At 35.0% G+C, this 23,046-nt stretch overlaps 3 protein-coding genes across 5 annotated transcripts; all 3 read left to right on the top strand.

The window, feature by feature from the left end:
• Positions 1-8,821: 8,821 nt before the first annotated feature.
• Positions 8,822-10,438, top strand: LOC129945336 (isocitrate dehydrogenase [NADP] cytoplasmic). The gene has a single exon (XM_056055010.1). It carries the CDS (start codon positions 8,981-8,983, stop codon positions 10,241-10,243), a length of 1,263 nt encoding a protein of 420 aa, XP_055910985.1. The 5' UTR covers positions 8,822-8,980; the 3' UTR covers positions 10,244-10,438.
• A 1,814-nt stretch (positions 10,439-12,252) lies between these two features.
• On the top strand, positions 12,253-19,285 carry LOC129948234 (uncharacterized). Of its 3 annotated transcripts, none has more exons than XM_056059150.1 (11): positions 12,253-12,596; positions 12,662-13,013; positions 15,969-16,177; positions 16,251-16,443; positions 16,509-16,877; positions 16,939-17,292; positions 17,359-17,512; positions 17,567-17,745; positions 17,821-18,096; positions 18,191-18,383; positions 18,520-19,285. In XM_056059150.1, exons 1-11 carry the CDS (start codon positions 12,375-12,377, stop codon positions 19,025-19,027), a joined length of 3,009 nt encoding a protein of 1,002 aa, XP_055915125.1. In that variant the 5' UTR covers positions 12,253-12,374; the 3' UTR covers positions 19,028-19,285. The 3 variants fall into 3 exon arrangements, with proteins under 3 accessions (XP_055915125.1, XP_055915126.1, XP_055915124.1); XM_056059149.1 differs by having other exon boundaries at positions 12,254-12,596; positions 18,472-19,285; XM_056059151.1 differs by lacking the exon at positions 18,520-19,285 and having other exon boundaries at positions 17,807-18,096; positions 18,191-18,331.
• A 1,476-nt stretch (positions 19,286-20,761) lies between these two features.
• LOC129947113 (heat shock 70 kDa protein 14) lies at positions 20,762-22,526 on the top strand. Its single transcript, XM_056057548.1, has one exon. It carries the CDS (start codon positions 20,932-20,934, stop codon positions 22,450-22,452), a length of 1,521 nt encoding a protein of 506 aa, XP_055913523.1. The 5' UTR covers positions 20,762-20,931; the 3' UTR covers positions 22,453-22,526.
• The last annotated feature ends 520 nt before the right edge of the window (positions 22,527-23,046 follow it).

Raw genomic sequence — 23,046 nt, 5'->3', positions numbered from 1 at the left:
GGTCAATCAGGGCAAGACCAAGTTTATGCTGTCATCAAAAAAGGACATTGAACAAAACGTCACCATGTACAGCTATAACGTTGAGGTAGTTGAGTACTTTGTCTACCTAGGTACCGCTATAAACTCACACAACTACACCAGCGCTGAAATCAAACGAAAAACAACTCTTGCAAATTGCTCCTTCTTTAAACTTAGAATGCAATTGAGTAGTAAAGTCATCTCTTCAGCATCTAAAATCATCTCATTTATGGCATGAACCCTGTCAAAGAAAGATGAGAGCGTCTTCGGATGCTTCGAGAGAGGGTGACTTTTGGTTCAGTATGCATAGATGCAGACTGGAAGAGAAGATATAACAACGAACTGTACGGGATGTACAGTGACACTGACCTAGTTAACAGAATTAAAGTTGAACGACTTAGATGGCTAGGTTATGTAGAGCGAATGGACATCAACGATCCAGCTCGGAAGGTCTTTGAATCCAATTCCGATGGATGGCGCAGTAGAGGAAGACCGCTACTCAGGTGGCGCACGCAGGTGGGTGAAGACCTCAACCAACTTTGCATGCGAAACTTGAGACAGCTAGCTAGGGACCGAACTGGCTGGAGACGCATGTTAGTTGAGGTCCAGATCCACCCCGGACTGTAACGCCATCCACCTTAATTAAGTAAGTAAAAACTGTAGTAAAGTTTCTTATCTCACGTCTGTTTAAACGATTTATGCTCCAGAAAAAATGTCAGTTGCATTCCTCCCCTCAGGAATTCAACCGTAATACACACACCTTCAGGAATGGTTATCATTATACTGTCAAGTACCGATATTCGTTCTTTTGACGGAAATGCTTCACCACACTTCATCCTCAGTGCCTTTCGCTATCTCTTCCTTTGCAAATACCCGCAACGGGATATCACATATGTGATTCTTCCACAAGATGTGATTAGAGATACGCATGTCAAGAATTTCGAGGTTCTAATCCAAAGAAGGGTAGTACCCGTAGCATGATGGTTAGTGCGTTGGACTGTCATGCAAGGGGTCTTGGGTTCAATCCCTACCTGTGCCACCTTAATTTAAAAAAAAAAAAATAATTTTCGCGGGTACTGCCTCTTGCGAGGAATTGACAAATCCTTCAAGAGTAATTCTTGTCATGAAAAAGTGCTTTCTCAAACTAGCCGTTCGGATTCGGCCTAAAATTGTAGGTCCCTTCCATTCATGGAAAAACAGTACTCGCACACAGGAATGGTTGAGAGTTGTAAGTCACTAGGCCCTGGTTCACAACGGACTGTTGCGCCACCCCATTTGATTTGAATCCAAAGAAGGAGGTATTTGTCAAAAACGAAGGCACGCATTTTCGACGAAGGTCTGATGCCAAACTGTTTTGAAATATCAAGTGCACTTATCTTACTTTCTTCCAAAAGATGTAAAGATGTCTTCCATTTGTCGGTGAATTAAACCATCGGGTCTATTCATTAATCATTATTCTGCTATTCATTCGAAGTGAATCACTGTATGTCGGTAACGTCGGTAATACTGCGCGGTATTCTTCTATTCACGTGAAAGCATTCATTTTATACAATTTAGATCCGCATATAAAATGCAGCGGATGTCTGGTTTGTTAATTTGTGTAAGCAAAATGTAAGTGAAAATTAATTTATTGCTAAATTTAGAATATTTGTTTTATAAATAAAAGAATATTAACATTTTTAGGGGAAGGAAGGAACTTTTTAACATTTCTCCGAAGCTCTCTGTCTAAGGATCCTTTTATGCCTCTGCTTACAATTGGAATACAAAATCCAATACTGTTCATTTCCAAAAATTACACAAATTATTCTGTTTTGGTGGATTGATTAAACTTAATTTTTGTATGAATCAAAACAATTTATCCAGCATTCCCAAGATTTTTACATGAACAGCTGTTTATTTTAATGTCAAATTGGTTTGGGATAATGTAGTTCACCCGATGGATAGCAGAATGCAAAGGCAGTGTGAAAGGGAATCGAATGGGTAAATCAAATATACGATTCACGTGAATAACAGAATAGGGCTGCGTGACAACACCAGCAGTGGGCCTTTTGCTATAAAAGTTGTAGTAACGGACATTTTGATTTTTGCGATATTTCTTGAGTTTATAATAATTGATCAGCCTTTCTATTACCTTGGAAAAAAGAGACGTAAGTGCGTCCGGTAGATAATTCGAGGCAGAGGATGATTCACCTACATTGGATATCGGATGGACAAATGCAATTTTCTATCTACCCGGAACGAGTCCTGAAAACTAGCGTAGATGAAAAAGCGTAAGCAATAAGCTTAGGTAGGATACTGTTTGTATTTCTATGAATACTATCCTGGTTATAGCTTTTTTAAAGTAAAAAATATTCTTGCTTATTTTTTAATTTAAACAAAATTACGTATACGCCACCGAACACCCTCAAATATATTTAACTCTTGTTCAAACAGAAGCTACCTCCAGTGGAAGTGAGATTCAAAATATTAAGGTAGATGACAGCCACCATTAATTTATTAACATTGCGCAATTATTTTTAGCTTCACATAGGAAGTTATTGTAATGGATCCGATTTGTCAAATTGAAAATTTTGACATGTCTCGACGTTTCAAGTCGAAATAAAAGATTTTTAGAAAGATGTCTGTGCGTGCGTGTGTACGTACGTTCGCGACATTTTTCCTTGTCCATAGCTCAAGAACCAGTAGAGATATCGACTCCAAATACATTTTGAAATTTTACAGATAATAATGCAGAAAGGGCTCTCAAGAAAATTGCGTGGGTGATTTTTTTGCCATAGCAGTTTAAAAAAAGGTGAACATTTTGGTTAACACTAAATATCTCATAAACAAAAAACGCTAGAGACTTGAATTAAATTTTATATAATATATTGTAACGTGATACCAAACAAGTATATTTTTGAAAAGAAATCTAATTAACGGTTTTTTTATAAATCAAAAAAACTGGAAACAAAAATTTGTCACCTCGAAAATTTTACAAATACAAAATGATTTTATCTCCAAAACAATTTTGTGCAACGAAAAATAACGTTATTAACATCTGGTAAGATTTTGAAAAATTAACATTTATCTTTTGTAAAAAATAAAAACCTAAAAAAAAAATATAACTCAAAGTTGGTAAAAATTGAATTTCGACTCAAATATCTTTTCAAAAATTTGAGATTATTACTTCCAACTAATTTTATCTTATAAGAAAGATTGTTTCCAACATTCGGTAAAATTTTGAGAAAAATCTAATTGTCAGTTTTTTTACAAAAAATAAAAACCTGAAAAAAAAATTAATAAAAGTTGGTAAAAATTGATTTTCGACTCAAATATTTTTTCAAAACTTTAAGATATTGGCTTTAAACTACTTTTATATTTTAAAAAATATTTCTGTCAACTTTTTTAACCCAAACCTAGAAACTTCTAAGCAAGACAAATCGACAGGTAGGATGGGAAGTTATCAGTGTGGGTCGCATCCCAGCCTCTTTTTGTTTTCAAAATAAACCTTTTAAAAGCTCGATAAATACCGCCCTCAGAGAATATGAGTATTTGAAGTTTTATTCCTCCTCAACATATGCTTGTGATTTGTATCGTAAAATGGCACACACTAAAAACTAAAGACACAAACCATACTACGAAAGCTCAAAATTCTTGAAAGAATCTTAGACATCAAGCCTTTTATGATGCACTGGAATACGGGAAGGCTTTCAAATAAAAAACAAAATACCTATTTTCTTTTCAACGAAAAATACCGGCACCTAAAGCAAAACAAAAACAAATCGTAATCCTCTTCTTCACCTCACTTCACTGGGCTTACCCAGTCCAGCCCCCTGCCCTACACCACCAGAAATTACCCAGCTAAGAGCTTATACTAGTTGACTTGAATATGAAATTTCTATTTTAATTTTATTTCAGTCTCACTCAGTTTCAGCATTTTTTTAATTTGTCAGTTCATTCAGTGTGTCGTTTTGTTCGTTTGGGAGTGGTTGGTTATTCTTTGCGTGCTCGTCGAAAGTGTGTATAATTTTTGAAACTCATCCAAATACCATTTTGTTTACTAAACTACCGGTATTTGCATTTTATTGTTATTTAAGAGAAATTCATAACATAATAAAAAAACAAGGTAAGTTAAATTGTCAGCCAATCAACGAGAAACGTCAATACTCGTAAAATAGATATCTTAGCCTTTAGGATTTCACCAATGATTACATCGAAAGCGTAGCGTAAGCGCTAAGCGATATTCTCAATTCTGGTCAGCGACTGGGACTGCATTGCTTTGCATACCTATACGCTTGGTTAAAATTTATGCAGGAAAATTGACTTTCGCTATGAACTCTAGCTTTACCTTCGCTGTTCAGTATACCTACAAGACGTATAGCACCTAAGTACATATGTACATATATGCAAAAATGGTTTTGGCTTTTTGATTTTTCTTTGATTTATATCGAAGTCATGAATTTGTAAATACTGAAAATTCTTATTTGCTTTTTTTGGTTTTCGATTTTCGTGGAATAATTTTTTAAGTTATTTTTGTTGGTCTTTGGACTTGACTTGATTATTTTAGTTTGACTTAACAGTCAAAGTTCGTTCGTTCCATTCTCTCTCTTGGAATTTTTATTGTGTTTGTGTTTACTGTTTTTATTTAAGCTGCTTAAGAAATCACTTCTCCGACTGGGTTTGGGTTATGAAGAAAGAACTTGTTTCATAATAACAATAACTAGTTCATAACATTTTTATAAATAAAGAAGACTAGGGTTTGGTAAGATGAAGAGGTGGGGTTGTCAAACAGGTAGTATTGTAGTTAGTTTTATCATCTCATATTATTTTTCACTGAGCTTTGAATTGCATTTATGTACGTATGTCATTTATATCGTGCGCAATGTTAAATATTCCAGTCGATAAAAATGGAATATCGTAATTAAAAGCTCTTTAAAGTTGAACAGAAATTCAAGTAACATCGGTTTGGCAAAAATATTATTAATCTTTTTTAATAGATGTACATGCATATGGAATAAGTGTAGGTACATAATGAACAATATCTAATAAAACACAAATGTATACCTTTTGTCTAAACACTTCAAAGATTTGCTTGATAAGATAAAAACTAAAGAGAACAAAATTAATAAAATGTTACTGCTTTTATCATTTGTTATAAAAATATATAATAATTGGACTTTGTAATTTAGGGGACGAAATACTTGCTAGTCAGGTACAATTTTGTTTTCTTAATAATTGAGAAATGAATATAAGATAAAATAATAGGTTTTTAGCAAATAACTGAATTAAAAAACAATTCTGAGTGAAAGAAATAGTTTTTTTCTTATTTTCGTTCAATGGGGCGTATACGTATTATTTTTTGTTTGTAATTTTAGCTAATTTTTTATATTAATTTGCAATTAAATTGTTTTTGATGAAGCAGATTTAAGGCCTCAAGATTATTCTACACCTGTTTAAATAAAGGCATAGGTATGTACATAAGATAAAAGCTGATTGGTTGCATCCAAATGATTTTGATAAGAAGCTAGGTGGCATTTAAAATCGTGTATGAATTACAGCCAATTTTTGAGATAGCTTGTAAAATAAATATTTTTTTCTAATTCATTATTTCGTTTAATTTGAAAACATTATTACATTCTTTTTTGATGCAAAACGCTCTATCTGAAATTTTGTTTGCAAAAAGTCTTAAAAAAGTGCTTATTTCATTTAGTATCTTAAATCTTTTTCTGCTGAAATATTAAGTTCTTCAAGTTTATTGTCAAATTAATTTCAATTTGCTCTTGTACTGATATTTTCCCGCCGCTCACCGAACCATTTATTTTATATGCATTTATACATACATACATACATATGTACATATAGCAACAGAAAATAATAAATAAATTGTAGCATTCTATTAATTTTATTTCGTCTGCTTTAAGCTGAAGAGCTTATCTCAAAACATATTCTCTAATTTTGATTATCTATTTGTCTGTTTAGCACTGCGATTCATTAAACGTACATTGTCAAAATTGTGGGTGTTTTGTTATCAGGATTTAGATGAAAAACACGTCATTTGTTATCACAATTGTACATAAATCCTTATAGTAAATTCTTCCTATAATAATAGCATTATTAATTTCATATTCTTTTTTTTTAATATACTTATATTCGTAATAAACCATAGTTCATAGGCAAACATCAATTCACTTTCATTCAAAATCCGATACCTAATTGAATTGATATTGTTTTGCTACTCTGTTGGTGATCCTAATTGTAGAACGTTCTTGGCAATTATTCATTTAAACATTTATTTAAGGTTTATTCCCCTTAGAAGAATCAGCGAGATTGATATTTCAGTGGATTCATTTCAAAGTATTTCCATGTTTGAATCAAAATTATTTCAGGAACAAAAATTTTCAGTAAACACAATTTTCAAAATCACATTAATTAAACTGACCTTTAACAATTGTTATTGAAAATTCCTTGTGAACTTTATGTCACGAAATTTGATTTTAGATCAACAATACGTACATACATATGTATATCAATTTATTTTGTCGAATTTTTGAATGAAAATATAGGATCAAAGTTTTATGTAGATTCGCATTTATTTTCCCTGATAAAACTCCACTTCATTTTCTTAAAGTGGATTTTGTACGTGCTTAAAAATCTAAAATTGAAATCATTGTTTTGAGGTTTAACAACAATTAAAGCGGTTCCTATACTATCAATATTATTGAACAATATATTTCACAATATTATTGACTGGTACTAGTGGACAGTTCTTTATTTGTGCTTCAATATCATGCTCGATGACATGGATTATTACTATTTCATTTTAAAAAAATGGAAAAAACAAATGCAGATGGATTAAGGACTGGTACAAAAAACGATTTTGCGTTCCTCTTTTTTTATTGTTATTGATGGCAAACAACAACAATAAAAACAAATTTTAATCATGGAGATGTTATCACTATGAAAGTTCAAAACAAATGGCAAAATATTGTGCAAACACATCCAATCCACAGATTATACAATAAATTTGGTTGCACAATAAATATCAAAAGAATTTGGTTTTTTACAATATATTGCACAATATGAGCCCCAGACTTCCAATAATATTGTGCAATATCAAATATTACCGCTTAAGAAAGTTTGGTTTTAAAATGAAAATACATACTTTTTTTTAACTCACAACATTTTTCTTAATTTGTTTTTAGTTGTTTTGTTTTTCAAGGACAGACATTTTCAATTATTGATATAACCGATTCATCAAAAAAACTTTGAGGAGGTCATCCCATGTGACGGCCTGTATTTTAAGGAAAAACACTGTTTTGAGAAAAACTCGTTAAAAGCTCTAAGTCCTATTAACTATGAAAATATCAACTTACCTTTTAATCGGCGATGCCTGGTCAATAAAGTATTCCTTTCACTTCTTCTTAAAACTCTTTTAAAGTAGATTTTTCAGCTCTTGAATCAATTCTGGCTTGTTTAACGGTACACTTGCGTGCCGTTTAGAACAAGAGATTCGTTTTCCTTTCACGTTTCTCAAAATAGGTAGGGGCTTCGCGGCCTATGGGGTATCCCATAACCGACATTACTTTCAAATTACCTTCAAAACCTTCATTAAAGATTTCCTAAATAACTTTATAATTAAGTTTACCTAATCCCTTTCCATCGATTAATTTATTTGTTTTATCTTTTTTAACAGTCCGAAGTCGTATCTTTAAAACGACTTCGAATTTTGAAAAATCCCTTTACTACCGAATTCTAGACATATTAAACTAGCAATTTATGAAAAAATCGATTTTTTGAACCTCCTTAAATGTTTGGTTTCAATGATTAAAATCAATGGGTATGTTCAGAAAACATTAAGGTCTTAATTTGCCTTTAACTGGCATTCTTTGAACATAAGCAAGACAGATGTCATTGATTTCAAACTTAGAAATTTAATATTTTACTTGCAGAAAGTACTTACAACATTATTATTTAAAAACAAAACTCCTTACAAAAGCTACAAGCCTATCATACATATGTAAATTGTTTTCCAATATGACTAATAATACACAAATCTTAAATTAAAATTAAGTGATATTAAGTGACATTTTGACAAAAGCAGACTTAACTTGATGGTAAGGGAGATTTTTCTTGACTAACTTTCCAGTCAGCTTTCCAATAAAGTTTCCTCAATTGAAGGGAAATATATTGGCAGCTGGCCAATCTTATACCAGCAACTTGCCTTACCTTCTTTGAGCCCTTTATGTCGTCTAAATCTGTCAATGATGGCTATAACTGGCCCCTACAAAAATAAAAGATTCTGACCTTTAAATTAATTAACGTCAAAGAGATTCTTTATTGAAATCAAAATTATTTCTTTAATACAAATCATCTACAATCATAATTTTTACATCTGTAATCCCCTTGAAAAAATATAAATCCCCAAATCCGATTTAAAACTGTTAATAAATCAATTTACTATGTAGTATTTTTTGCATAAATAAAAAATGCCAAGCAACTTTATGTCAATAATAAATTATAAGAAGAACTCTCATTCAGCCATTAGCCAAATGCCCAAATCTAGACTAAATATTGAATTTTAATGCAATCTAAAAAATGTATACGAATACTATACTTCCACAACACACTGTTTTATTATCTCAAAGAAGGCTTTTCAAAAGCTTAATTTTATATTTTATCGAAAAAATAAGCAAAACAAAGAGCACACTATATAACTGCCCTTTAAATTAAATAAGATAGAAAGAGAAAATACTTTAATTTATTTATTGCCTTACATAATACAAAATTACTGAAACTGATAAAGAATGACAGCACAGATGATTGTGCTGTGTGTAGTTTGATTTGATAACAACAAATTCCGGAGTAATTCCATAATCCATTGTTCAGACTTTAGAAGCATTTAAACGTTCACGACCGGCGGAACGTGCATTTTAATAAATTTTTATAATAAATTTAATAGATAGTTAGTTAAACAGTTTTCGTAATGTCGAAATTCTTGTCAACATTTCAGATGGCGTGCAAGATCAAGAGTGGTCCCGTTGTTGATATGCTGGGCGATGAGATGACTCGCATCATTTGGAGTTCAATCAAGGAGAAACTGATTTTGCCTTACGTGAGCATCGATTTGCATACCTACGATTTGGGAATGGAAAATCGTGATCTGACCAACGACCAAGTGACCATTGATTGTGCTGAAGCAATCAAAAAGTACAACGTTGGCATCAAGTGCGCAACAATTACCCCCGACGAGAAGCGTGTCGAGGAGTTTAATTTGAAGAAAATGTGGAAGTCCCCCAATGGAACCATTCGTAACATTCTGGGAGGCACTGTTTTCCGTGAGGCTATTATCTGTAAGAACATTCCACGTCTGGTGAAGGGTTGGGAAAAACCTATCATCATTGGTCGTCATGCTCATGCCGATCAGTACAAGGCCACAGATTTCGTTGTGCCCGAAGCTGGAACCGTGACACTGGTGTTCACCCCTACCAACGCCGATAGTAAAGGAATCAAGAAAGTCGTACATGAATACAAATCCCCCGGAGTTGCTCTAGCTATGTACAACACTGATGAATCAATCGTTGACTTTGCACACTCATCAATGAAATTTGCCCTGGCCAAAAAGTTACCATTGTATCTCAGCACCAAGAACACCATTCTGAAGATGTACGATGGACGTTTCAAGAACATCTTCGAGGAAATCTACGAAAAGGATTACAAGAAGCAATACGAGGAAGCTGGCATCTCGTACGAACATCGCCTTATTGACGACATGGTTGCCTATAGCATGAAATCGGACGGAGGATTTGTCTGGGCCTGCAAGAACTACGATGGTGATGTGCAATCCGACTCCGTGGCTCAAGGTTTTGGTTCCCTCGGTATGATGACATCGGTGCTCCTCTGTCCAGACGGCAAGACTGTAGAATCAGAAGCTGCTCACGGAACTGTCACTCGTCACTACAGAATGTACCAAGAAGGCAAGGAAACCTCAACCAATCCAATTGCTTCGATCTTTGCCTGGACTCGCGGTCTTCTCCATCGTGCCAAGTTAGACAACAACACCGAACTAAAAGAATTCGCTGAAACTCTTGAAAAGGTCTGCATCGACACCATCGAATGTGGATTCATGACCAAAGATTTGGCCACTTGCATTAAGGGCTTAAACAACGTTAAACGCGAGGACTACATGGAAACATTTGAGTTCATGGACAAGTTGGCTGAAAATTTGAATGATGCTCTCAATCAATAACTCGTATCGAGTGAAAATATTAAATCCCATTTGTAAGGCGGCAGTAGCGCGAAGAAGTTCTCTACGATGTTAGTATTTTATTAGACTGCTCGAAGGTAACTCTTCACTTTTTTTATACCTATACCAATCAGAGAAATATTTTTGTGCAAGAAAAACAAAACAAACAAACAATAAAACGTTATTTTATAAATCTTATTTGAAGGTTGTTAGTTTTTAATTGAAGCCAGTAAATGGAAAAGCGAAGGTGAGTAAAGACATAATGAATTCTATTCTATAGGCTTTTCATCGATTCAGTGTCATTGAATAAAATGTAGTTCTCGGACAAATCATGTAAACGTTTCGAGCTGATCATGACGACCGACGTTGAAGATAACGATGACTGGCGTCAAAGTGAATTAGATGCGTAAAACACATATTCAATATAGAGAGATAAGATATAATACTAAAAACAAATCAAAGTTTAAGTACAGCTAAGGATGGGAGCTTTTTCGTTTTGAAATTGCTTTAACGGAACAAGTGAAGAAAACGGTGTGAAAATTTCACAGTCAATTACAATTTGAAATTTGAGTTTAAAAAATAAGGAAAAGTAAATGTGAAATAAACTGCGTGTTTAGAAAATATAGATGAGCTTATCTCTTCAAGAAATCAAAGTAATGGCGTTATCAAAAAAGCAAAACAAGGTCTGTAAATGCAATAAGTAGGAGAGGCTATTATGCATAAGAACTATGAATGTCATCACGCAACCTTTCGGAGAAAGGGCAGAAAAACGTCTGCCGGAACAAGCTAGTTTAAAAAAAATACTCAATTAAATTTTCTATTCCCAGAGTGCATTTTACTAACTACAGTGGCCGACAAAAGTCTACGTGCAACGACTTTTTTACCATTCTACAAAATAAATGATAAAAAATGATGCACTATTTTTCTTCTAAGTTATTCTTATAACTCTGCACAGGTACTCACAAAGGACTAACGATGCAGTTTTTAGAATTTCGATAAAGTTTACAGTTTGTAAATAGTTTATAGTTTATAAGCGTTTATTTTTGGCTCAGTATTGGTGATTCATAAAAGGTTTGTTCAGCAGAATCGTCCAGAATGACGATGTAACATTCATACATTTTTATCCGGTGGACTATTAAATGGGTTCAAACTTATTCCTTGGCATTGTCAAGAACTTGTCTCCTGAACCACAAAATCTTCGTAGTAGTAATTGCTTGACTTTTCGTTTTATTTAAGTCTTTTTGGGGTAAATATATTCGTTAGGGAGACTTGATATGAAACTAAATTTACCTACATACATTTAATATTATACGGAAAGAAAATCGTACACATTAATGAATGCAAAAACCGCAAACGTGTCAATGAATCCCTGGAAGTGTGCATTACCGTTTGACATGATCTACCTACTCAAAATAACAAAGTATACCATCATCTTCTAAGGTGTATTTTATTTTAGCTGTGTAGAACTAGAAGAACCACCAAATTGGGGCGAGATATCTACACTGATCAAAAACGTGGAAAATATTAATCTATGAAATGGTAAGTTTATGTTTAGATACAAATTGAAAATAATAAAAGGTCAAAGGTCAATAGTATCCATTCAGTATTTGCTTAAACTCAAACTTTTAGTATCGAAGGTTAAAAGTTCATGTTTCTTTTTTAATTTTTTGTTAACGAAACTTGTGTATTCTTGTTTTTTTAAGAAGACTACATTTTTCTTAGTGTATATAGAGAAAAGTCAGCCTGTAGCCTGACCATTTTCCAATGAAAAGGTCTCCCCATTCTGAATGTTTTTCATACACTACCAGTATGAGTTACGACACATTTTTTGTTTTGCTAAAAATTCTATGGCTTCGTCAAAAGAAAAAAGCAAAATAACAAAACAGGTAGCAGCAGGTAAATATAATAAGGTTTAACGTACGTACTCGTACCTTCTTACGCTTTTCTTGTATTTTGGGGTTGGTTTAGTTTTTCTGAAGAATTGCAATTTTACTCGTGGGGCCAGAACTATCGGTTTAGTTGAAATTCATACAGAGTCGCGAACAGTTGGACTTATGGTATCCTTTCGCAAACATATCATTCAGCTATATTTAGTAGATCCTAGACCCTTTATTTTAAAGCCAATTTTTTAAATATGAAACAGTTTTCTAGTAATGTTAGTACTTACTCACTAGAGATAGTTGTGTTTATCGGGATCGTGTTTGTAGCAGTCTTTAAGGACGCTAGCTCAGCTTACTCGGGAAACAGTCATCGAGAATTGGATATTTGCAGTCATTGGAATGGCCGGAGACATTTTCTCGAACTTGGAGAAAGGGGCGATTTACATGCCCGTAATGTTACTACTTCAGCATATCGGGTGTGTGAAAACTGTAAAAAAATTATGAAAAAAAAAGTTTTTAAAAAAATATATATGTATTTTAGAGTACACTATATACACCTCTTAATATAAGGAATCGCACAAACGACATCTGGTACCAATGTAATTTAGAATTGGTTACTTGTGCGGAATGTGTAATTCGCATAACATTTACGTACGTGAACTTTTCCAAGGTATGTGAAAGAATCACCAATAATGGCGTAGGTGGAAAATCGCCCACAATGTGTCCTTGCGAGCATATTCAATTTTCGGAACCACCTTATGATGCAACCATATCGGGACAGGAGTTCTGTGGTGATGGCAAGGTGTTTCGCAGCAAGACTCGAACTCTTCTATTAAAGTTCTTCTATCGTGCCACTAACAGTCATATCTTCACACTGCAATATTTTTCAGAAAGTAAGTTTTAGAAATTTTGTATAATAGTTTGTAAATTTAGTGTAAGCTCAAGAATTTAGTGTAGCTTCAGAATTTTGTAGGAAGGATGGGTAAAGTTGTTGTTAAGCTCCTATTTTATACCATTTCCTTACTGCCTTGATAGCCAAAAATTATAATATTTTGACAAAATAATAACTTTTCAACGAAGACTTAGTTAAATATTTGTGTTGCTAATGTGTGTTGAGTTCTTCTGGTAGAAAAGATAGCAGCACATCGATCAGGAATTTAAAGTGTTTGTACACGATTGATTTAAGTGCATCCATTTAAGTCACATCAATTAAATTTTAAAAATAGTTAGATATTCAACAGCAACGGGAAAAGACAAGTAATGCAATTCTGAACAGCGTGCAATCATCAGAAGACTAATTTTAGAGAGCAAGACTTATTCGAAGGTTGAAAATTCAATCGGATGACCTCCAACAACGGAAGAAATGCCGTAAAATACTTACCAGAGAAAGAAACTCGTGGGCGGAAGCCAGTTAGTTCTCAAAAGGTAGAACATACAACGGGTTTTAAAGCATTTGAAAATTAATCCTTTTTCGCTCACAACGGAAAAGAAGGACATGTTTTCCATTGGGGCTAATGATGAGACAATTCGCAGACGTTTAAGAGAACATGATGGCCCACATACCACGAAAGGTTCTCTTAATCCCAAAAACCATGTTGACCAAAGATTGGTATTTTCAAAAGGACACCTTGACTGGCCTGTATCAAAGTGGGGAAACATTCTGTAATTAGGCGAGTTTATGATTGTATTGACTGGTGGAAAAGGGTCTCGTCACTTTCACTGAAAATTCATTTTACATGTTGGGTCATTATATCGAATTGAAGGCATTTTGTACCTGACCATTATCTGTATGTAAAAATCTGGGAATTGAATATTTTGCCCCATGCTGAAAATAAAATGCCGCTAAATTGGGGTTTTGAGCGAGGCAACAATCCAAAGGACGCAAGTGAAATTGCGAAGCAGTGGATCCATGCAAAAAGGATTGATGTTTTGGAATATCCCATACGGTCTTCAGACGTCAACACGATTGAAAACCTTTTTGGTGCGATGTCGAAACATATGTTTCCAGTATAAGACCAACTCAGCGACAGAGCACTTTGGGAAGCAAAACAGCATTTATGGTTGTCGATATCGACACTGGTCTACAAAATTAAGTTTTTTTTGTGGTGCACAAACAAAACAATACTTTTTCAAGGGATTAAAATGTTCTGAATTCGAATCACATCTTTAAATTTTTCTACCACATACGGTTTTTAAAATATGGCATTCTTAAAATGCTTACGACAACCAAAAAAGGTTATTTTTAGGCTAAGTTTGAACAAAACATTTCTCTTAACAATAAATTGATCATTTTGGAAAGTATAAATCTTCATCTTTTAGATATAGTTTAAATCATTTAAGTATCTCACTTAGCTTTCGTAATTTTTCAATGGCCACGTTCAGACGACATAAGGGACTTGAAAGTTAGGCAAGTTTCTAGTATCTGATTGGCCAGCTGCCAAAAAATTACCTTCGAATTAAGGCAACTTTGATGGAAATCTGACTGGTAAGTTAGTCAAGAAAAATCTTCCTAACTATCAAGTCAAGTCTACTTCTATCAAAAGGACAGTTGATAATGTTTTTTTATTCAACTGAAAGCTGAACTTTATTATACTCTATGATTTATTTATTTTCTGCACAACTTTTGTAAAAGGGTTTTTTGTCAATTTGGTAAAGAAATAACTAATATTGATTTGCAATACAAAATACAAATCGTGGTGGACTTGTAGCTTGCCTGAAGAGTGTTTTTAAGACAATAATTTGTTGGTACTTTTTGTACTATGAACTTAAAGTAAAGATTTGCGAAGTAAAGTTTTGAAACTTATGACGCTTGAAAAACTAACTAGTTGCCTTGGTCAAAATGTACATTTAAAAAATGAAGTTAACTGCACTGAAGTCCCTTGTGTTGTCTGAACCTACCCATTAGTTATGAGAGTCCTTATCTTAAGTTTTGAAAAATCTGAACATGATTCTTTTATATTTTGGAATAGTTTAGAGTTAATTTTTAGATATGATTTTAACTTTATGTGGTCAACACCAAAAATACCTGTATACCGTTTTGGGTTTTCTAATAAGAACCGTTTTGGTATAAATGCTTCAGCGTTTTTTTAAGGTTAATTTTAAGACCTACAACTTCTGAATAAGTAAGATACTAAAAACTTCCAAAAGGAATATCGAAATAAGGAATTCAAGGTTGGAAAATCATCACGATTTTTAATAAGTTTTTTTCCAATTATAAAAGATTGAACCTCAAAAACCTGACGTGTTAGATTGATTTTTAGTTCGAATGCGAACTAAAGCAACCAAAAACCTTATAGAAAAAGTATAATTTTACTGTAAACTATCTAAAAAGACCAATGAAAAATCAGTGGAAATTCCCTTTGTGTTTTTGGCTCATTAATCATCTTCAATTTCTTTTTAATAAATATAAACGTATAGAAATTCTTAACAGCAACTTCAAGCTCAAATACATGAATACGTTAAAAATTAAAATACATCAAGAATATAAAAGGGTTATAATTGTTGTCAAGAACACCAAAGACGTTAAAGGTCTTTTATTTCTGAAAATGCACCACGCATAAGAATTGATATTTGAAAAATTAGATTAGTTAGTCTTTGTTTTGTACAAAAAACAGACCACCTAGGTTGGTGCTTGAAATGAATACCCTATTTTCCTAATTCTGTTGCACCATCAAGCAATCGATATGTTTATTCTCTGTAATCCTATTTTAAAAGTTCAAGAACAAACAAAAGAATTATTTGTCTTAATTGGAAAATATTATAAAAACAATTTTGTTGTTTTACTATTCTATTTTTATTTGAGTTTTTATTATATGTTGTTTGTTTTTTGTTTTAAAATCTATTTAAAGGAAACGTTAAGATAATAAGTGGTTCGCCAACACAATCCATCGTCAGTAACTATTCACAGTTCATGCCACAAATCATTTCAACACCCTACTTCCCTATGTCATATCCACGTGACTATGGAATTGAGCATATTCTAACATGTGAAGCAGACAACTGTCAAGTTCGTTTGGAGTTCACAGACTTCCAACTGGGATTATCGTCGACTCTAGAGGTCAATAACTAATGGTTTTATATGATGCCTTATTCAGATTATACCTTGATTTGTTGTATTATGACATTTGAAGGTTTTCGACTCAAATGGCCAAATGCTAGACTCATATGCTGGTGAGCATTTTCGTCCGCCGATCATCATAAGCAGTGGGAAATCGTTGCTGCTGCAATTTCGTGGTAATGGTGTTACAGGATCCGGTTTCAGAGCGGAAGTCTCATTTGTCTCAGCTAAACAGCTCAAGGATCAACAGTTGATACCTAATACTGGTGAGATTTGATCAGTTTAGGAAACAAAACTTTCATGGAATACTTACCAATTGTATGCCTTCTAGATTGCGGTGGAATGGTTTCTGGACCAGGAGGTGCAATAACAATGATGAATATGATTGATAATTCCACGGACGTACGACTGTATGATTGCATTTGGATAATTAAGCCCGGAAATAACTACATGATGATGAAGACGCATATATCGTTGAGATTGGAATCATTCTTCGGAATGGCATCACGATCGGAGCTCACAATTCGCCAAGGGACCACTTCAGATGCTTCGGCCATTGAGAGTGTTGTTTGGCCAAATAATGGAATGAGCAAGGAAAACCATATTGTTCCAATTTTAACTGGCTATTACATCCGGTTGAGGGGAGTCTTTGGAATGTCTTCCAAGCTTGCAATAGTTTACAGTGTCTTCAATTATCTAAGTAAGTTAAAGTCTCCATATAATAACAAACCTTAAACTTTAAATCGATGTACTCTTTGTAGATTGCTATATTGGATCCGAGTTCTTGTGCAACAACAATCACTGTATATCAATTCGTCTACATTGTGATGGATTTGATCATTGTGGAGATGGGAGTGATGAGCCCGAATCGTGTGAAGAGGACTGGGCTCATCTGCAGAGCGATCGGCGATGGTATTCCCACAAGCCCAATTACTATTTTCCCAAAATGGAGCAATACCCAGATCTCAAGACCGCAACAGGAATATTCGTGATGAGCACTTTGGGAATTTTTGCAGTCCTTTCTGGATGGATGGTGATTCTGTATAGAATGGGTGTGCGGGCGAGACATCAGCGAGAGTTGCAGAATCATTTGCAAACAATCAGTGAGCTGTTAGGTAAAACTCTCGCATCAGTCACCCCAAGGAATTAATGTTTTTTTTCTGTTCGTTTTAAAAAAAAAGATCGACAAGAAGAACTGACGACAGATGAGCCACCAGATTATGAGGCGCCGCCAGACTATGAAGAAGTTATTAAAATCGGGATGGAGCAGGAGATAAGTCATGAATCACGCCAAAGGCAGAGAAGACATCGAAGGCATCACCATGACCAATCAAGGTTTATTGAATATTGTCAAAGGTTTTTGCATAACTGAACAATTATTATTTACAGATCACGAAGTCGAGGCAGAACTAGCAGCAACCTTCCCCAGCCGGCTGTACATGTGTACGGTCCTTCAACTTCTTCAGCAGCAACGTCAGCTTCAACACCAGCAGCATCAACATTGAATCCAATGGAAAATCCCATACAAGAGCTAGCCTCGCGTGTATTGCAGGCAACTGCGGCTTGTGGTAAGCACTAGCAGAATGCATGATTACTTTCACAATCGCATTTTAATTAATTTTAAATAAGATTACCATTTGCAGACCTTGCAGAACCGGGCACAGAGAGGCAATGCATCAGGTGCTCGACGAGCAGTCAACCCATGGGGAATGCAACGAGCGCAACATCGATTTCCATTGGGGGTGAATTACCCACAACCTGTTCGGAGCTCCAGGTTTCCAATCAGCAACGCCAGCCACAACCAAGCTCTTCGGGCTCGCCAACGCAGTTTGAGGAATGCTCTAATGAGTTTAGAGACGAATCCCTTAACATTTCCTTTACCTTAGCCATACCACAAACATTAACGGGAAGTGATACAAGTAAGTTGTACAAAATAAACTGACATTTATTTTATTCGCCTGTGTTGGGCGCCATTTAAAAACAACTTACATTTTATTTTATTTACTATTATAGAATCACAACGTCCCAAGAGCAATATTTGTACTGAAAATACTTATCTAAAGCGTTCATGGGTTGTTTTCAACAATGGTAATCAAAATTTTAGAGTTCAACGACTAAGGCATACGTTTTCGTCTCCTGAAACATTTTTGAATGATTTTCTTCCACCGGAGTCCTTGAATTATGGCACCAATTTGCCAATCGACAGGTAAGTAGTTACTTTCATGAATTAATATCCTTTCCCTGACACGTAATCATGTAAAACATTTTAATATCTTCTTCTATTCTTTTTTAAGAAACTCATACATTAGCAATGCCAGTATTTTCGGTTCTGAACTTTCCAGAGATCCCTCGCCAATAACTGATCATCGTCAAATTCTATCTACTCCATCAAATCCACTAGATATGTTCAACCAAGTCATCAAGTCAAGAAGCAGCTCCCACACTCAATCGGATTCAGAACGAGATGTCAATTTCGATTCGCATTCCTCTGCCCATGGCGGCTCTGAGAGAACAGAAAAACCATCTTGCAGTCATTACAAACATCGCCCGACGCATAGCAGCGGAAGTATTTGTTATGACTTTGAATTGGAACCAATTAAGCAAAGTGAAATGGACATCTTGGAAAATTCAGCTTCAGCATCATGTTTTGGAAATGTTAACAATCCATTCCGAGTAAGCAATAATAAAAAGCGAAATACCCACTTTAGACGTCACGTTCGTAGTAAATCATTTACGAACGATGCTGGCAGTCGAAAGAGGTCAACACGACTAAGAAGAACTTCATCGGCAGATTTGCTGCTGCAGCGTTTAACGCCGAAAAAGGAACGTTCAAGAATTTACGTAATATAAATTTCTATAATTTTTTTTTAGTCATATTGTATTTCTTCTTCAACAACAAAAATTAAAATGGCAGTCTAGTCTTATTTAAGAATGTACAATGTTAATAAAAACAGCCATTCGGATAGTATAAATGTAGGTAGATTTTATGCGTAATAAGGGAATTATATAGTGTTTATATATATTTTTTAAGTAAATCGTTTATTTTAATAAATAATATTGATATATGCATGAATGGGTGTAAAATATATTAAAGACGGTTTAATAAGATTTTATACTTTGTTTTCAAATTGCAAATCGATTTAGTTCCTTCCCTCAATCTGGAGTAGATGTTCCTTAAGAATGGCTTAAATGTTTTCGGTCAGCCATCATCGGGTTGACCATAGGTCTTTTCAAACTAAATTGCTGGATTGACAGCCACAGATTAAGTTTTCTCTCATCGGGCTTGGAATAAGATTAAAATTTATTACTTGATTGTATGTTGCATGTGAAATTACCTGTATTTTAAGAGGCTTCGCACCTAAATTCTTCCGCAAAATTTTCAACGTAATGGAGTAAAAGATACCCAATTAATGCGAACGGTGCCTAATCGATAACTTATACTTGGAGTCTCTATTGGATTATCTGATGACAGGCCGATAGTCCTGTCATCGTAAATGTCCAACATCCAGTTCATGATCCTGTCATCGAAGTTTGGATTTTTCGAGTGGATCAAAATCCTGTCATCAAATTTGTCGTTTGTGGTGTATGTAGTAGTGAGAGTCCATTTTCCACAGTCTTTTTTAAATTAATATTTCATTTCGTTTAAATTGTCGTCGAGTGCCTAAATTCATTAGTTTAATCTTATCTTTACTATAGGCACAGAACAACTTCAAAGCTGTCAACCGACATTCTACACAAATTATCTTAGTCTACACCGTCCTCTTATATTAAGTCCTTGAGTAGGTGCGCCTCCAAATCATGAAGTTCCCTTACTTCGAGAAATGGATTCACCCAAAACAATTAACTGCCGACACTAAAGATAACAAAAAATTAATCAACAGATTAACCGTTTCTAATGCCAAATGTGACATTTGAAGTTGCTCATGGCAAGACATAATATGCCCAGTCAAAAAAAAATGGATTGCGGAAGAGAAGCTGGTTTGGATTTAACTCTTGTGGAGCCTCAGGGTAAGTCACACTAGCCCGAATAGCCGCCTCAGTAAGCCCAATAAACTGACCATAAAATGGAAGAAGCAAGTGATGAACCCACGTGTTTTGATAATAAAATTCAATAATTTGCAAGCATTGCTCATTTGTAAAATGGTTCATAGTTAAATTAAATTAGACTTAAGATGTCTGACAATGAGACAAAACGCGAATCGTATGTGAGCTGTCATAACAAGTGTTGCCAAAAATAAAATAGGAAAACAATCACTAATTATTATTCCGAATTTCTCGCATTTCAAGTCGAATTTTATGTTAATATAATTCACACAGCAAAAAGCTAAATTCGATTATATTTTATTCAAACGTCAAAATTAACTCGTGGCATTAATTACATTCACTTTTTTAATTTTTTTCTGAATTTTAGGCTGAATAACTTCAAGAAATTTCAAATTTTCAAACTCACCATTCTCTTTTGTTGCGATGTGTACACAACACCTTACGTGTAGATCATTACATTACTTAACGTAACATTTTCCACATGCACGTTGTGGATCGTATTTAACCCAAACTGTCATCAAGAAAAAACGAACAATTTTTATTTTAATACACAAATGTCAGCCGCACGGAAAATTTGATTTGCAGGTAGAAACTAGAAATTTGTGAATTGAATTGGCATAGGTATCGCGTGTGAGGTTATAAACATTTTCTCTGCTTGCTTAAATATTCCAGCAATTATAAAATAGACAAAGAAAAAACAATCATCAAATATGTGGCCAAGATTTGGAATTAAAATCGGCAACAGCACACTTTGCATTGCCACCGTAAAAGCGGATGGAAATCCCGAAGTGATAGCCAACAAGCAGGGTGACCGCGTCTCGCAAGCTTGCCTTCTTGCCGAAGGCAACGAAATAGAGTGCGGCTTGACTGCCAAGCAGAAAATGTCCTCGAAACCGGCCTCTTGTGTCTCAAACAGTTTGCAATTTTTCCTTTCACAATCAACCCTGACCCCGGAAAAAATCAAGGACGCATGTAAGTACATCACTTGCTACTATAACGACAGCACTAAGGAGTTTGAGTTGAAGTCAAAGGGTGAGGGAGACAAGGAAATCGTAACGAAAATATCGCCGCACGCAGTATGTGTGAAATTCTTCCAAGCAGAGTTCGAGTTGGCGCGCCAATCGTACTTGCAGGAAATCCCGAAGCCGTCCGTGGTGCTCTCGATACCAAACTACTACCCACTCGAATCTTGGCCAAGCCTCGCTGCTGCAGCAGAAGAAGCTGGTTTCCATGTGGCGCAGGTTGTCTCTGAGATGACGGCTGCCGCTCTCGCATACGGCATCGGAGAGGCCCAAGCTGATGACTCAGAGCGCAAGGTCGTTCTCTGTATTAAGAGTGGCGGCATCTACAGCCACTTCACCTTGTATGAGGTCACTGGGGGACTGTATACACTGATAGAGGAAGTCGGTCCATTCACAATCGGAGGCAACCAATATACGGAGGCTTTGGTGGAGTTTGTCTGCCAGGAATTCTTCAAAAAGTATCGTCTGGATCCAAAGGAGAGTCGCCGTTCAATAGCCAAGATATACACAGCTGCGACCAACTCCAAGCACATCCTCACCTCCTTGCCGACGACACAAATATACATTGACTCTCTTATGGATGGCGTGGACTTCAGCATGCAGATGTCTCGTGCTCGCTTTGAGAGTCTCATCCAGCCAGTCATAAACAAATTCATGGCCGTCCTCAATGAAGCCGTGGAGAAACTCTTTGCCGACAACCAGAACACGGTTACGAAAATCGACGAGATTGTTCTTCTCGGCGCTACCATGAAGATTCCCAAGATCCAATCGGCCATCACTAGCCGCTTCCCCGAAGCAAAGATCCACTCAAGTTATGCAGCCGATGAAGTTGTTGCCATTGGATGCGCTCGGCAGGCGACGTTCTTGCTCGATGCTGAGGGACAAGATTTAACTGACAAAGAAGTCTGTCTCTTCACTCCGAGCGATTTGCACATCTGGCACAATGACGCCGAAGACAAATTGAAAGTTTTCCTTAAGAAAGGTTCCCTTCTGCCAAGGGTTGTTGTTGTGGAAGTTGAGAAATCAAAGAAGGAAGCCAACAACGAGGAAGGCGAACAAACAGAGATTTTCCATGTTAAATGCGGGGATACCATATTGGATTTCAGTTTGAAAGCTGCTGCCACTCCCGAGGGACTTTTCAAAATCGAAGCTAACGTAGACCTAAATGAGGACGGTGTGACGAGTTCAATAAAGCTTAAATGTTTGTAAATACGTTTCACATAACTTTTTTTTGTTTAAGATTTAAATAAATGTATTTAAAATTTAGTTGATTAGAAATTGAATTTTATTTGTTTATATTTATCAAAAAATAAAATTGGCACTGGCATTGGGAGTTCTTTAGGATGAACAGAATAAGAGGTTGGGAAGATGTAAGTATAAATAGGAGTTTGGTAAACGTTTTGAATTCGGCGATTTTTATTTATTCTTTATTTTTGAAAGAAAGTAATTTCAATACTTTACAATGCCAAGAACACAAAAAAGGAGGTTGGCAGTATTTTCTCGTAAGTCCATGACTTGTGAATACAATTGGCCAAATTTTATTAATATACTCAACTGATGTTTTGCGTTGAGAAGAAAAATTGCAGATTCTTATAGCAACCAGAAATATAAAAGAATTTTGGACAGTTCGGAACATAGATGGTATAGAATTACACATAAATTAGAATTCGTATAAATATTACAGCATCCGATCTAAAAATACATTTCCAATCCAACTTGGACGTATAACGCACAGCGTTGCCCTTCCAGTATTGACTTTATAATGTTGAAGGAATCTAGTGCACCAAGAGAAGAATCTCATTG

This window comes from Eupeodes corollae, chromosome 2 (genome assembly GCF_945859685.1).
Source record: "Eupeodes corollae chromosome 2, idEupCoro1.1, whole genome shotgun sequence".
Classification (NCBI taxonomy): domain Eukaryota; kingdom Metazoa; phylum Arthropoda; class Insecta; order Diptera; family Syrphidae; genus Eupeodes; species Eupeodes corollae.
The sequence above is the reverse complement of the archived record's forward strand: the minus strand, read 5'-3'. Positions and strand labels throughout refer to the sequence as shown.

What these genes read in the sequence shown, in the direction of transcription:
- LOC129945336 (XM_056055010.1), top strand. Translation starts at nt 8,981, where the DNA reads ATGTCGAAATTCTTGTCAACATTTCAGATGGCGTGCAAGATCAAGAGT.
- LOC129948234 (XM_056059149.1), top strand. Translation starts at nt 12,375, where the DNA reads ATGAAACAGTTTTCTAGTAATGTTAGTACTTACTCACTAGAGATAGTT. An exon ending in ACTGCAATATTTTTCAGAAA is followed by an intron (nt 13,014 to 15,968) that starts GTAAGTTTTAGA and finishes ATCTATTTAAAG; the next exon opens with GAAACGTTAAGATAATAAGT. An exon ending in ACAGTTGATACCTAATACTG is followed by an intron (nt 16,444 to 16,508) that starts GTGAGATTTGAT and finishes TATGCCTTCTAG; the next exon opens with ATTGCGGTGGAATGGTTTCT.
- LOC129947113 (XM_056057548.1), top strand. Translation starts at nt 20,932, where the DNA reads ATGTGGCCAAGATTTGGAATTAAAATCGGCAACAGCACACTTTGCATT.